At 38.5% G+C, this 16,259-nt stretch overlaps 1 protein-coding gene across 1 annotated transcript in view; it reads right to left on the minus strand.

Moving 5' to 3' along the window:
- Nucleotides 1–16,259, minus strand: part of RAPGEF5 (Rap guanine nucleotide exchange factor 5) — a 157,195-nt gene that overhangs the window by 111,202 nt on the left and 29,734 nt on the right. The window contains exons 4-7 of the mRNA XM_066554452.1: nt 15,373–15,494; nt 13,878–14,046; nt 8,551–8,617; nt 1,682–1,730 (exon numbers count right to left, since the gene is read on the minus strand). Coding sequence (XP_066410549.1) covers nt 1,682–1,730; nt 8,551–8,617; nt 13,878–14,046; nt 15,373–15,494 — 407 coding nt within the window. The remainder of the gene's footprint in view (nt 1–1,681; nt 1,731–8,550; nt 8,618–13,877; nt 14,047–15,372; nt 15,495–16,259) is intronic.

Consider the following 16,259-nt stretch of genomic DNA (forward strand, 5'->3'; position numbering starts at 1 on the left):
ATGTAATGCCCACCCCATTTTCTACTCTAACAACCATCCACCAAAAGGAAATAAGAGACTACTTCAAGCTAAAAATAACTATTTTGGGGGAAAGATTTCTATTTATAGCTCATAGCCATAGAAATATTTCCAGACAAAACTGCTTAAAAGCAGAGAGATTTATCACACCTCCATGAGCAGGAAGTAAATATACATGGCACCATGCTCAGCCCATTTAGCAGCAAAACAAAAGATTACCTTGAGCAGTTCTTTAAAATAGCCTGTTTTCCTCTGCACTGAGCCAGAGCAGAAGCATTTCCATGTTCTGCCATTACAAGTCGGGTGGGACTGGGGTGACACCAGGTAAGGGCAAGCAGCTGAGGGCTGTTGCCATCATAAACTACTATAGCACTTTCAGAAGTAAAGCTTTCCCGTAGAAGAAATTCAGGTCTGAATCCACACTCACATTTGTGCTCGCTTTCCACAGATTTACATTTATAGATGAGTGTGGGTATAACTTATGGATACTTCTATTTCCAGAAAAAAATAGCATCAAACTGTGTCTAGAGTATTTTTTTAATACTTACATTTTCACAAGAAAATATTGGCAGGTAGACCAGCCACATCTTCTTGGTGCCTCCAGTTTACAATAACATGATGTGTGTTGTGCGTGTGTGTAGTAAATTTTGTGCTGTACTTGTAAGTCACAGACAGACTGATAGAGATGCAGTACAATGAACAAGCCAGAAAATAGCTCAAGTACAAGATTTGTGACTTTGATTTCTAGAAAAATCACTGAAAATCACAAGAGATGCTCCATGAAAATGCGCTCAAAGACCTCAAAGGCTTTGGGAACATGCTAATAATTTAAGGTCACTCCACCTCTGCTTTACTTTAGAAATACATTCAGCTTGGTGCAGAAGACACTGCACAAAGACACCAGAGAGTTAACCTGTAAAGAGTCAGGTCTGGCCAAATAGGTTCTTTTGGTTCCTGTGCAGTGCCTGGGAAACACAGCTTAGCTTGCTTGCCTCCTTCCTTGCCTCAGCAGTGCAGACTCCACCTGCTGAAGTGCCTGTGCTAACACACCCTGATGGAGCTGAGATGGCCACGTATTTCAGTGCTTTGCACTGAGGCATCAGCATTTCTTGGGAGTGCTTTTACTGGCAGAGACTTCCAGTTATCCAATTGCCTCTTCCCTTCTCCTGCCCTGATCAGAGACTTGCGTCTCCAGCCATACAGAAGAAAAGGCAGGAAAGAACATCTCCGTGCATGAAGCTGTCCTTTTGCTTTAGCAGTAAGAAAAACACCTGGCTGGGCTGGTAAAAGGCAGAAAAGATAATGGCATGAGATACTGGATGATAAAAAAAAAAAAGGAAAGTTACCAACCTATTTGTCTTAAATTGAAGTCAAATAAAGACATCAGCTTTTTTTATAAAGAGCAAGCCTAGAGAAAATAGTGATTTTGGTCAGAGAGACCCAAGTTGAACTGAAACACTGATTTTATTTGTTAGGTTGTTAGACATAATGAGCTAGATGGAGAGAAGCTTAGCTGTAATTGCATTGTGCTGTATACACAGATTCTCCATCAGTATCTTTTCTTCCCCATATTAAAAAGACAGCAGTGACTATTCAGATACTTCAAGAAATGACAAAAGGGAACAGCATTACAAAAACCCCTCTGAAGTTCAGCCTGACTCACCTGACTTCCTTGCTTTCAAGGCAATGACAGCAGCCAGTTCTCTCTGTACCTAAAATATCAGGAAAAGAAAAGGATGGTTAAAGTTCCTGGCAGAGTCAAATAAAACAGAATGCAACACTGGCAAGATAAGAGCTATCAATGCTTTGCAGCAATCAACTGCATGTGGAATTATGCCTGGTTTTGAAACTACAGTCAGTTTTCCTAGCAAATCTATCTCCTTTTCAGTTGGGAATTCTGTGACTTTAATTTCATGTAAATACCCCACATTCCTTAGGGAGTGGGCAATTCAGTAGCCTGACCTGTAATTTATTTGCACAGCATATCTCTTTCACAAGTACACACTTAAATCTTCTCCCTTCCCTTGTTACATATTTGTTTTGCCTCTGATGAGCACACTGTAATGCTGGATTTATTGTGTGACTGCAGAATAAGAGAGTCCTTCATGCTGAGGTTTGACAGAGGTTCCTCCTGTATATAATTGACCTTCACTTTTTAGATCTTCCAAGAACAAACAACCTCTCCTAGTAGCATGGCTGAGAATTGCTGGACCAAAATTTCACTTGGGATGAAAATGCAGAAGTCAGGGCTATTTTTAGTTTTACAGGGTCCCTCACTAGCCTGTAAAACAGCCCTGCCATGCTAACCAGCTCCCTTACTCATCCTCTTGTCTCTGTATTCTTCATATTCTCTGTATAGACCAGCTATTCTCTCTTTAGCCAGCGCAACTCAACATCCACTTTTCTCCATAGGTCTATTCCTTTTTATATAATTTCTTTCTCTATAATTTTTCTATATATTATTTTTATGCTTCCTGCTTCTTCACTGCCATCATCTGTCCCACTGCAGCTGCTTGCACTTGGCCTAGAGCACCAAATGCTCTCTGCTACATACACCTTACAATTTCTTCAATTTTCCCAAGACAGGTTGTTTTCAGTATTTAAAAAAACCAAAACAATATGGCACATTCCAATTTTTTCTAGGAATTGTCCCACCTCTCTGTACAAAGCCTCCAGCAGTGCATACTAGCCATCCTGTCTAACAGACCTAGGCAAGGCTCAAGGCTATGCTGCAGTGGGAGGTTTGACATGCAGTTTCTGAGAGACATGAAATTTCAGACATCATTCTCAAGATATGTGGCTCAGTCATAAGGCAAAAAGCCCACAAAGGATTCCCAAAGCAACACAATTACTAACAACTGTCTATGTCTCACTCTCATGTCTCTGAAGAGAAGTTTGAAAATGTGAAAGAAGAATAGTTAACATTATATTGGTCTGAGCAGAAAGGCAGACAAAATCATTCGGGACATCTCAGTACAATGGTAACTGCAGATCCTCAGGAGCCATGCAGCAGTACACTCTGCATGTGGAACAAGCCAGTCACACCAGAGGCCACATCCTTCCTCTGCTTGCATCCTTCTTTCCTTTGTGACAAAGGACCAAAAAGACTTTTTTGCTGTCCTTGCAAGGGAAAAGGATCTTTTCTATTCCTTGATGCTGCCCTGCTGAGAGGGACGGAGTTCTCTGACACTCCAAGCAGGAAAATATGAAGGCAGTGCCATGGTTTTCTTAAATGTCATCCTGTTTCCAGCACAATTGTGCAAGCTGGCAGTATTACCTTCCCTTCCTTCCTTCCTGTACACTCATTCCCATGTCTGGAGAAATATTAATCATAGGTAATATAAGCATAAACTTCAAGTAAAATGGGAAGGAACAGAAAAACAACTCATGCGCTTCCTTGCAGCAATTGCTATACACAAGTATTATAATAATACATACAAGCTATCTAATAAAGAACAGGATTTTCAATAAAAGCCCAATTTGTTCCTGAAGAACAACACCATGACTTTTCATGGCTACACTTCTCAGACCCTCTCCCTTCATTAAATTCAAAAGGTACCCATGTCAATTCTGGTCTATTTTCACAGGTTACTGACAGTGAGAAGCATTTCACTGATGTCTCATCTTTATCTCTTAGCATTTAATAAATGCATTATCCTAAGCTTATGCTTAAGAGACATTACAACCTGAAACAATTGCAAATGTATCTCTTAACCCAATCAAACATTCAAGAAATGCAAACATCTCCATGGCTGCAAAGAAAAACCCATCTTGTCAGAAGAAAAGGCAGCATTGTGGCATCCTGCAGTTGTATTTCCAATATTACTTTTGCTTATAAGGTGACACCTTTTAGGTTTGAAAGATAGTGCTAAAATCACAGGCAATTAAAAGGCTGGGCTTCTATATTTTGTCTATGTCAAGCTAAATATCTCATAGTTTGCTGCTGGCCAGGAATGCAGCTGCTCTTTTACTTAACCTGAGCAAAATCCTTTAGATAAAGCAGGAGGAAAATATGTTTCTCTGGTGTTAACAGTGAGAAAAATTTCCTTCATCAAAGGGTTCCATCATGTCAATCTGAGGTCCCTCTCATAGGATTCACTCCAATCACAAAGAACTGGTACTGCTGAGCAGTACTGGATTCGAGTGGTGCCCCTAGATTTCATAATCTATATGCTTTTGTCTATTTTAGCATAAATGTACTTGACATCCCTGCTGGACATGCAATTCCTCTGCATCATTACCCCAATGGAAATCCATGTATAACACTCACTCCTCACTGCACACATGCTACCCATTATCATGCTTCTTCCTAACAGGATTTCAGTCACTGCCTGTTTGACGAAATCGATAGTCGCACATCACATTGAAGATAATAATGCAGACACAAAATAAAATATATAAACAAGGACTATGCTTACCATATTGACATATTAAATTTTAAAATATGTTTTATACATACAGCTTGTTGCTACAAAGCTAACACTATCCAAACAGTATCCCATTTGAGTAGCATTGCAGATGTCAAAACTGATTCATTTTAAAGGCCAGTTCACTACACAATATTTATGGAAATATTATGAAAGTCTGAAAGAGAACATTTTGAGTGGGTAGTTGGCATGTTACTACATCTCAATCAAGTTTTCTTTCTGAAATATAGAAGAGTATGCATAGAAAGTGATACCTGGGTATACTTCTGCTTGATTAAGTACAAATGGCTCATTTATATGGTGAATCTTGTCTTCAAAGAATAGAGAATTTTAAAAAGTAAATGACAACTACTGCTCTTCTCTTATCGCAAATCTTATCACTTTGTCATAGTGGACATAACTGTGTATCTAGCAGGCACTGCATATCATCTTTTTTCCTTTCTCTTGTTTCTGCCCATAATAGTTTTTTGTGAGACAGTAGTCAAGATATTATTGTGCTAGCAGGACTTCAATCTAGAGACAAGGTGCCAATCCTTACAGAAACTCAAAATTAAATCCTGCAACAGAAGGCTCTAAACAGCAGGGTTTCGAAAAACAGTAAACTGGTTCACATTTTTGCATCTCAAGTTATGATAACTTGATGGGCTCTAAATAAAAGTAATAGTGGCTGATGCCTTAAAGTACCAGAAAACTATTTTCCAGATACACCTCATTAATATCCTGATATCATCTTCTGTTCCACCACAAGGTAAGGTAAAAGGATTTGCAGTGGAAGCACTCATAGACATCTCACCATGTTCTGCTTTTAGCACACAAAACACTGAATATGAAGCTGCTCTTCAGGACACGATATGGGATACATGACAGCTCTAGAATGCTTTTTTTAAATCCATGAGTAATCACAGCATTCTTTTAAAAATTCATGACCAAAAAAGATTATCTGATGCAAATGTATTTCTAATGGCATTTAGCACTGCTTGCAAATTTTGCACTGCTTGCCTTTAGAATTTAAGTTTGATCATTTTGTTGGTGCCTCATGTAATGGAACATATGATATAAGCACATAATTTGATAGATTAAAAGAGGGATTTATATTTTAGGCACACAGATTCCTCCAATTTTGCTTGGGTTGGATCATCACAATCAGTGTGATGATTTGAAAATTTAGAATGGAATCCCCTGAAAAAAATGCTGACACAGAAACTTTCTTCTGACCCCAAAATAATATTTTGTTCCATTAAAACCAAAAAGAAAAGCAGAAGAGACAGAAGTGGGATTTGCATCTCCAATTAAAAAGTCAACTTTAATCTTCGACTGCTTTAGTGCTAGGCCAGAAGTAGGGATGATTTTGTGGGTTTCTTCACACTTCTGAAATTCTGGTGTGAAGAGTATCATGAGCAGGATTTTCAATTATGAATTCTTCAAAGAAGAATGGTTTAATTTTGTACAAAATGCATAAACATTCAGTGAGCCAAAAAGCCAGCGTGAACACATTTCCAGTAATAGCTGATAACTTCACTCTCACTTTGCAGCCCCTGCTTACAAAAAAAAGAGAACCAAGACAGTGGACCGTCCAGCCCTCTGTTGAATAGTGTGAGCTGAGGTTTCAAATTCTTCTGGGACTTAAAAAGACTTCCCATAGGGTTACAATGAGTCTTTTAGGTCCCAATCTACTTTATGGAGGAAAAGCAATATTCTAGAGGGCTAAACAGGAAAAGCTCATATACAGATGCTAAAATTTGGAGGATTCTGCTCTGGCCTTGTGCCTTTTTCCCAGGGGTAGACTAGAAAATCATTACAGAGGCACTACAAAGTTCTGTGGAAAATCAGAAAATGCAGGAGAAAATATCAGATTCTTGACATCACCATGGCAATAGATGGGTCTCAGGCCATCTGGAGATGGAACTGCCTAATTTTTCTTTAGCTAGTTAGCTACAGCAATAAAATAGTTCATTTAAGAAAACCCTGTCCAGGTGCCCTGCTGCTGGAGTGACTCAGGATGTAGTTCACAGGTTCAACCTCGCAGATGTGAAATATTCTGAGCTCACTGTCAATTAGGTGTTTAAGGACATGCATGTTACCCAAGTGCATCCAGCTAGATCCAGTTCTTAAACTCAAAAGGTCACTTTGTTTTGTTGAGCATGTCCCTTATTCTTAACTGACAAAACCTCCATTATTCTATTTTTGATAGGCAAAGCTTTTGAGGAATACTGGCAATGTTTTATAGAGTTGGTGCTTTACAAATGTTTAAAAAAAATGAAACTTTGCAGAAAGTCTTTCACTGTTTTCTATTTTTGCTCTGTATGGTAACAAAAATGAAGGATATTGAGGTTCTGAGTTCACCTTTCATTTTCAGTTAAGAAAAAAACTAGAGAAAACAAGGAATTTGAATATTGAGACAATAAAAAAAGATATTTAAAACACAGCATTTGCTTATGTCATACATTTTAAAATATTCTTGAATAAAGTTGAATATACAGAATAACTAGCTTTCCAAACACATTATTAAATATCCTTTGTAAAGACATTTGTCTTTACAAGAGACAGCAAAAATTCTCCTTTCCTTCCATTTTCCAGCAATTTCAAGATAGCACTTTCCTTGTTTTTCTTAAAATAGCTCTTATCCTCATGCCTTTTTCATAAAACTTTACCTGGCTTGCTTAATTTTTTCCACCCTACTTTCTCACATGCCAAAAACAGAACTAACACCAATTCCATGTTTTGATGATACCATAACTTCGGGTTTCACAGAACTGCAGAATCCCAGAGTGATGGAGGTAGGAAAGCACCTCTGGAGATCATCTGATCCAAACCTCTGCTGAAAATCATGGCCAGCTAGAGCTTGTCCATCAGATATTTGTACACATCAGTAAGGTCCTCCCATAGCCTTCTGTTCCCCAAGCCCCACTTCCACTTCTGTCACACTTTCCTTGCAAGTCAAGTTCTCTATTCCCCAACCATCTCCATGGTCATTCACATACACTCCAGGACATCCATATCTCTTGCACTGAGAGTTCAGAACTGGATCCAAGACTCCACATCTGGTCACCTGCCTTAGCCTAAAGACAATGCTCTTACTAATACAGTTCAGGAAGCACTTGCTTTCTTTGCCACAAGGGCATGTTTCTGGTTGAACCTGCTGTCTGCCAGAACCCCCAGGTCCTTTCCTGCAAAGCTGCTTTTCAGTCAACCCCCAATCTGTATAGAATCATGAGGTAATTTCTCCCAGATGCAGGACATTGCATTGCCCTTTGCACACTTTCCTGAGATTCTGTTGGCCCATCTCTCCAGACTTTCAAAGTCCCTCTAAGTGGCAGCACAACCATAGAATCATAGAATTATTTTGGTTGGAAAAGACCTGTAAGATCATCAAGTACAGCTGTTAACCCAGCACTGCCAAGTCCACACTAAACCATGTCCCCAAGTGCCACATCCACTCATCTTTGAAATACCTCCAGGGATGGTGACCAACCATTCTGCAGTGTTGCATTGCTTGCTAATTTTATGAGGGTACACTCTGTGCTATCATACAGATTACATTAAATTGAGTTAGTCTAGCTTAACTTTCTAAAGTCCTGTCTGTCTTCTTCTTAGAACAGTGATCTCACAAGATAAACAAGATGCACCACACTCTAGCAGAAACAGAGCAAGCTATTGTTTATTATGGTGAAGTTTACTGAGGCTAAATGTAGTTAGGAAGCTCAGGTTTCCCAGGTAGGTATCGTCAGAAGTTTATTATAATCTACACAAGGGCTGTTGAAAACTTTTATCTCCCTTTGTCTCCCATTGATGTAGACTTTACCAAGAGGGTCTGAGAGTAAAGCACATCACACAAAAGCCACCTTAGTCCTCCAAGAGGGTATCTTCTGGGCCAAGAATAGCATATATTACAAGAGCAGGCTGCTGCAGTCCTTGCTTGGGTTGATTTTAATAGCTTTGGAATTGTACACTAAGACCTCAGTAAAGCTCTCCCCTTCCAGAGACTAAAAAAAAGTCTTCATATACAAACATCTGTTCACTTAGACCAAGTCTTTAATTTGAAAGGATCCAAAACATGACAATATTTCAAACATGATCAGTTCAAACTTTGATGCAATGACCTTACCGCAGAAGTGAGACGAGCAAGAATTTCAGCATTGGTTTCTGCTGTATCTTCTATTTTTTGATCAGGCCTTAAAAAATAAAAATAAGATTTTATTATTTCTTTCATTCTATTTCAACATCTTTTGATTCCTGGAAAGTAAGGAACTGTGTAGCCACAGGCAGTAATGTAAAAGGGCCTTTGAGATTCCACATCAAAATGAGGACTGCAGCATGACAATAATTAATCATGTCAGTAATGACAGAGTACACCCTTTGTCCCTTGCTGTCGAGAACTCTTTTGATCCAACCAACGTGAAGCAGTGAGAGAATTCCTCAGCTATAAAAATATGATGAAGAACTGAAGAATGCAGGACCCTTTAGAGCAGAGTTGCTTATTTGACTGCATCTTTTGCTTTGCTAAAAACTTACTCTGTGAATAGAGCAAAGAGTTTTCTATCTGCCCACCACCCAGCTTTGTTAAGGTGTGGAGCAGCACCTATGGAATAAAACTTCATGTAGATGAAAACAGACAACATCAGAATAATTTTTTGACAAGTGAAATTCAATATTCAGAAAAAATAACTGAGAGTGAAAATAATACATTTAAGAAGCCATAAATAACCAAACTAAAGCAACAGCTGAGAGCAACATTAGGTTGTCTTGACAGTGACTCGCAAGAAAGAGACTTAATATGTCTTTTCAAAAGTGAGGCAGTAAAGGCACAGCCCTCCTAGAAACCATCCCAGAAGTCTGGCCCACATGGAAACAGCCACACAAAAGTGGACAGTACAGGATAAGACTGTGTTTTTCTTTAAAACAGTCTAATTCCCATCTAAATTATCTGTACACTAAAACATCTGTAAGCCTTTCAGAAGCTTTTGGGGAATCAGAAGCATTACACCATATGCACCAAGGGTTATAACTACAGGAAGAAATAAAAGAAAATGCCCTTGAGATCTTTAGTTTTCATGGTATTCAAGAAGCATGCCAGCAAGCTGAACAGATACACAAAACTGCAGCTGCTGAAATAAATATAAATCCCAGGTATTAGCAGAAGCTTCTGTCTTTGACTAAATTATTTAATTGCTTATATGCCTTGGTGTCCTTAGGGAGAGAGCTGGCAAGACATCTGGAATATGCAGCTGGTATATTGCAGTTCTTACATCCCATGTCCAAAAATTTCATTCCCTGATTAAAAAATTAAGGTCAGAAAGCACAGAATGACACATGCATTCATTTTGGGGCAAGCAAATTCAGATCAAAATGGTAATTCAGATGAAAATCACAGTTATTTTCACAACTGCCTTTTCTATTCAAAGAAAATGTGATTTAACATTTTAAGTGTTATAAACAGCCCAAAAGAAATAAATGAATGCATTTTCATTTACAAAGACTGATTTATTCAGATTTTCTCTTTATACTTTAGAATGAGATTAAAATAACTGAACTTTATAGAAGTTTCTCTATACATCTGATTTCTCTTCTAATCTCTCAGAACCAGACCAGGACCCGATTCTTCTAAATTGGAGGCAGAAGATAGTAGCTCAGCAGACACAGCCACAGACGCAATCTATAAACCTAGACCAGCACATAACATAGCTAGTTCCTTCTTGGGCCTTTATCACTTCATTTTCTGTTTAAAAATACTCCCAGTATTCAGCTGCATATGATCATCAAATACTTCTGAAACAATGAATACACTAAAAATTAGAGTCAGCTCTTCAGAATCAGAGAAGAAGGGTATATTATGACACCCAGGCCAATGGACAAAAGGAACAAAGCAACAGTTACAGCCTAATTTTTTCAAAAGTGGACAGCTAGGACCTAGTGAGTCTGGTATCAAACAGGAGTCACAAAGCCCAGGCAAATTTGTGCTTATATAGTTCAGTGATCTGTGGGCTCAGTCTGCTAAGCAGAGTGAGATGCAGGGATTCTTGTTCTAGATCTGCAAGTAGGCAAGTCAGTTTCCATGCAACACCTGAGAGCTGTTGGTGTTCAGCAAAAGCTTTCCAGGAACTCCATAAGGCAGTAACTAAATTAATATGCCATCCTGGCTGTTTGCATGAAAACCAAATTACTTCTAAGAATGGTTACTTTTCTGATACCAATAAAATGCAAATTGTTTCAGGACAGGAGACAGAGAATATAGTGCAACACTCCTGAAAATAAAAAGCAATGTAAGACTAAGGAAAAAAACTCTGCTAACATACCTTCCAAAAAATTTTAAAAGTATTATGTGATAAATTTCAACAGTCTCAGCTACTGAGTGCATTCTTGAAATGTTCACTGAGTCTACCAGTAGTTCTGGGAATTGTTATAAACACTCCCATTTACAAAGAAGGAAATAGAAGCACACAAGGATTAAACACCTGATACAACACCATTGCAGTAACTGGAAAAGAATTCAGGAGGCATTAAATAAGAGTCTAAGTGATTGCTCGAGGTTGTAAGGGAGCCCGTGGCAGAGCTTTCAATTCAGATTTTTTGTTCCCAGGCTACTGCAATGTTCACTTGTTTTCTGCTCAAGTAGAATGACTGTGGTTAACACTGGGTGTTTAACAACCCCAAGAAGCCTCTTCATTTGTCCCATCTAATTTGACAGCATTTACAGGGTCTGAATCCTGTGGAATACACACAACATTAGCCTTCAGATTAGCATGAGCTGCTGAAAATCTGCTATGTCCTGACTTGTTTTCCATGGTGAATCCCACCAATGTTATGTTGAATGTAAGGAATTTCCACCAAGACCAACATGGAGCATTTTTTCAGGAATCATAAGCACATCTCAGACTTCAGAACAGTATTTTCATTGTAGAGTTTTCTATTGTAATTTGGTAACACTGCTAAAACTGCCCAGAAACAAATACAGATCCATCAAAAATCTGTACAGCAAGTCAAATCTGAGCTATGTTTATTTAACAGGGTTTCCAGAATAGCTGCTGAAGGAAGTCCCTAGAGCTGCTGCTGCCTACTCAGGTCTACAGACTCCTTCTGTTCTGAGAGCAGAACCATGGTATTCCAGAGACCCACTGATGCAGCCCAGGCAAGCACAAGGCTGCTGCCCACAGCTGCAGAGGAGACAGAGGTCATCTGACCTCTGGAACCACCAGGAGACATCCAATGCTCCCTTCTGGTGCACAAGCAGGCAGCTGCTTCCGATCTCATCAAACGCAGGGAATTTAATAAATGAAGTAAGAATTTCTCTATCCCTATGTACATATAGAGTCAATGCAGTCAATATAGATTGTGGGAAAAGCTAAGACAGAAAAATGAGTACAAAAATATTAAATTATAAAAAATCCTGTGCTTCTAATGGTATGCAAAACAGCTTATATATTCAAGAACAGACAAACCCTGCAGGGAAAGGTTTTTAGAATTGCTCTCTTTCCTCATGAAAAGGAGTATATGGCTTTATTTAACCAGGTCAGACAACTTTAACAAACATCTCATCACACCTATTCCCTTTCTGACTGTGTTTTAGTAGTTTATTATTTGCATCAAGCATGAAGAATTTTGAAACTGGAAAGTCTCCTTCTGCTTTAATACCACATTCCCTCAAGGGTATACCATTATTTAAAATTCAATTCCTACAATATATACTTTTTCAAAAAGCACCCTCACAATCTGACAGGTAAAAGCTCCAGAAAACAATTTTTCAGTGACAATATTCCCAAAAGAAATCCAGCTTCAACTCAAATTTGAATAATGTGAGCAGGAAGGAGCTGGAAATGTACATTAATGAATAATTGTTCAATTCATGTGACAGGGATCATCTTGCACTGGAAATGACAGTTGTACTGAAATGATAAAACTGCAAAGCAGACTGTAAACTTGAAGCTAAAAAGCCTTCAATCCATTTTCCTACCCAGCATCCTTCATGTAACACATCAATATGACCTATCTGTTCTGCCCTTTTGATTCAAATCCTTTGAACGAGGAGACACAAACCATGAAAAGTGGTTTGAGTTACAGTGATGAGAAAAATCCCAATTCCCACTAAAATCAAGATCAAAATGCCCTGATATTTAAGGGACAGACAAATTGTTTAGCACCAGAGCTGGCTGGAAGACAAGAAATTTCTATTTGCAAAAACAGTCAAAGGTTTTCTCCCATGTGAGTCAGCTGCTTAGAAGATCATATTCAGTCCTGCTGCTCTAGCCAGCTTGGGGTTCTTGTCACTTGTCTACACTCACTCCAGCTGATCAAATAAATGCATTTTGAAGGGAAGATCCACTCCAGAACTGCCAATATTTCATTGGTGAGGGCAGTCAGCAACAGGGAAGGGAATCAAGTTTCCACCCTGAAGCATGTAGAGAAATTACTGAGTTTTTTTCCCTACCAGCTCAACATGCCTGAATTTAAGAATCTAGGCTTGAGACAGCTTACAGCATCTTTGGACTTTGTGCTTCTTTGAAATATTTCTACTGGACATTCATCTTTGAGAATGAGCATTTTTAAAGGCTAATATGTAGAGAAGGAAAGTACCCATAGAAGAAAGTGTCATCTTTGGCATCAAAGAATAAATTCTAGTGCTGCCAGAGTAATAGTTCTCCAAAGTATTGGGTTTGAGGATCATCATGCTAGAAATAATGAAAAAATTTAACTTAACTTGTCTGTTCAGGCCAACTCCTGCAGATTTACTAAAGCACAAATGGTCATGAACCTCCAGAGATTTCACTAACACCTTTTTCCTCTATTTTGGCCTCTCACTGCAGAACAAATGACTAGGTTTTCCTTCTAGCCACTCTAAACAGGCAACCTTAGAGTGCAGACACATGAGCACAGAGAGTATGATAACATTCAATAGTCAGGTTAAAGGGGAGACATAGAGTAAGCAAAACTCTTAAAAGGCATATTCTGCAGAAAAGAATAATTATGTGAGTTTACAGAGCTCTGGCAAACATATAGTAGAAAATTAAAATCAAATGACTGAAGATACCACATTTCCACCCATCTTGTCAATCCATCTGAAAGCTGATCCTGACACATCATAAGGGCATCTGATCTGCTAGTCAATCACCACCAGAGCGTCCCTGCTGCGAAATTCACACCAAACCTCCAAATGTAAGAGGAGACCAAAAAAATCACATGTCCAGGTAATATAGCAAGCTAGAGACAGCAAGCTAGTCCCTAAAAACTGTAATATGTCCAAAACCTCTAGTCAGGTGCCTCCATTTTCCTACCCCTTCCAGCCTTCTCTGATGAAAAGCACATCTCTACAAGATTTTTCAACCCCCAAAAGAAAGCTGTCTCGTTTGCAAGGTGATTTGGGGGCAAACTGTCATTATAAGGCCAGACATCTATAAAATGGTCAGTAGAAGTTGCAAACAGCTGTATATGCACACTTACAGATTGCACATGTCAATCCTGGGAGGAGATAGTGGCAGTAGTTGAAGTAGGAGCTTTACTCCATTCTTCCATGCTTCCTCTTTCTCAAATTCACAGAAAAGGTAGGTGCATTCATCTGCTGAGAACTGGTAGAAAGCATGACTGTCTTGAAAATAGAGTTGTCTGTCCACTGTAAGAAAAAATAATATTAGATACCCTTTAAACTTTCAGCATGTAAAGATTCCCACCACATTCTGTATTACTTGATCTTAACACTGAGTTATACCATCACAAAAGGACAAAAGGATTGAATACTCAGCACAGAAACAATCCTGACCTCTCCATTTAATTCAGTGCATCCAAACAGGAAAACCCCAAAACCTCAGTTTAAAGATCTCCAGGATCTTAAAATTCAAGCATTAAGATTGATGAGTGTTTAATCAATTTTGGAATCAGTTCAGACTTATGGAATAAAAACTTTCCTCTTTTTTGTTAGATTTCTGAGTCTCACTTTCCATTGGTTTCTAAAGCATTTTCACTAATGGCACTAGTAAACAAAGTTCAGTAATGGGGATACAGTCCATCATTATTCCAGCTTCTCCTGAAATTCAATTCTACTCAATTTGCAGACTAGGCCTGGATAAGAAGATGTATCAGTTGTCTTCCCTGAAAAAAAAATTGATTTAATCAGGAAAAAAGGACAGAGTCCAAAGCCAAAATCACAAGCTTCTGCAACAAGTAATTTGGCCCTTGCTGAGGCTGCATGACCAGACATGCTGTCAGTTTAGCTGAAGAAAACCTTAAAGTACACTTGCAGTGTACATATGCAGAAATCTTCTATAAGTCCTCACCTTTTCATAAGAAAGAGGTTAAGTGTCTAGCGCAGACCCTCAGGTATGACCTGAGTTGAGCTACCTAAGTAGTTCCAGCCTCCAAGTAAAATCCATCAGCTATCCAGAGGCTAGGTGTCAGTGTAATTATCAGCAATCACATTAGCTGGACCAAATCCCTCAGTTTGGTGGGGGAGTTGGAGACAGCAGGGTAGAACTTGGCTTCACCACTGTCTCAAGGAACTGGATCCTCTCTCATCCCGTCATAATTAAAAATTAGGAAAAGAAAATCATTAATAGCTTAATAGCAACAGAAGTCATCTAGTAAAGCCATGATCTGCAGCAACTAAACAGCTGCTGTCTTGTGAGAAACCAAAAATAGCTTGAGGGGAAAAAAAAAAAAGCCTGGAAAAGACATGCACTCTGTCTGCAACTTGATAATAGGCAATTACAGGAATGAAAAAAGGAATGAAATTGCCAAAAACAAGGGATTGATCTTTGGTATTTAAGAAATGAAAGGTCACAGAAGTGAGCCTCCCAAAAAGATAGTAGAAAAAAGAACGGCAAGAAAATTGGATCAATCTGTGCTTTATTTTCTTCCCCTCCTCTGATCAAAACCACAGCTCTTGTCCTGTGCAGGAGAAAGGGAAAGGCTTCCTCACACTGCAAGTACTGGCAGGACTGACCTGACAATATAATGCCCATATCCAGGAGGAGCTGCCACACTCCAACTGCTGTAGATCTGCACTTGACAAAAGGGCACTGCTCCAAAAGCCAGTCTACGAGTTCTGATCCAACACAACTTCTCCTGCAAATAAGCAAAACATCACTTCTTAAATTACAGTAATGTTAAAACATTCTTTTATAATAAAGAGCTCTTTTTAAAGTTATCAAAGTCAGCCTTTTTGTTCAGCAGAGAAAATTCTTTGTCTCAATTCCTAATTTTTGTAAACCTATTCATTTCAAGAGAAGAAATTATGTTGGCAAGCCTCAGGGGGTACCTCCAGCTACAATGAGGGAACTTACATTAGATGAGCAAGTTCCCTTACATACCTGATTCATGTAGTGTACTTTGCAACAGAATTTTTATCAATTTGTGTTGCATACATGTCATCCAAAGGTGCATAAGAGATAAATAAAATCCAGCTTCTAGCCTCAGCCTTTTATCTCCTTTCCAAGGAGATGCCATAATCAGTACAGCTAAACAATATGTGTAAGAACTTTAAGTGCTACTCAAGGATGGACTTAATCTTTCATATTATTGGTAGATGTATATATTTAAACAATAATAAAAAAGTAGTGCATTTTTCTTAAACACAGGTGTGAACAAATGGTTTTATAATAGAGAGCTGCACATTTTGGTGTAATTGAAAACAGAGGGAAGCATTTATGCTACAATGAAACAGAAATGGAAAATCATTTCATTACAGAAATATTCCATAAATTACATACAGAAATCACTGTGTCACTAAATCTTGGAATCCAATTAAGCTCTTTTATAACTCCAAACCACAGCTGAAATGAATACTATTTCTTTTCAAAAAAATAACTGACAAACACTATCGTATATGAA

This window comes from Molothrus aeneus, chromosome 1 (assembly GCF_037042795.1).
Source record: "Molothrus aeneus isolate 106 chromosome 1, BPBGC_Maene_1.0, whole genome shotgun sequence".
Lineage (NCBI taxonomy): Eukaryota > Metazoa > Chordata > Aves > Passeriformes > Icteridae > Molothrus > Molothrus aeneus.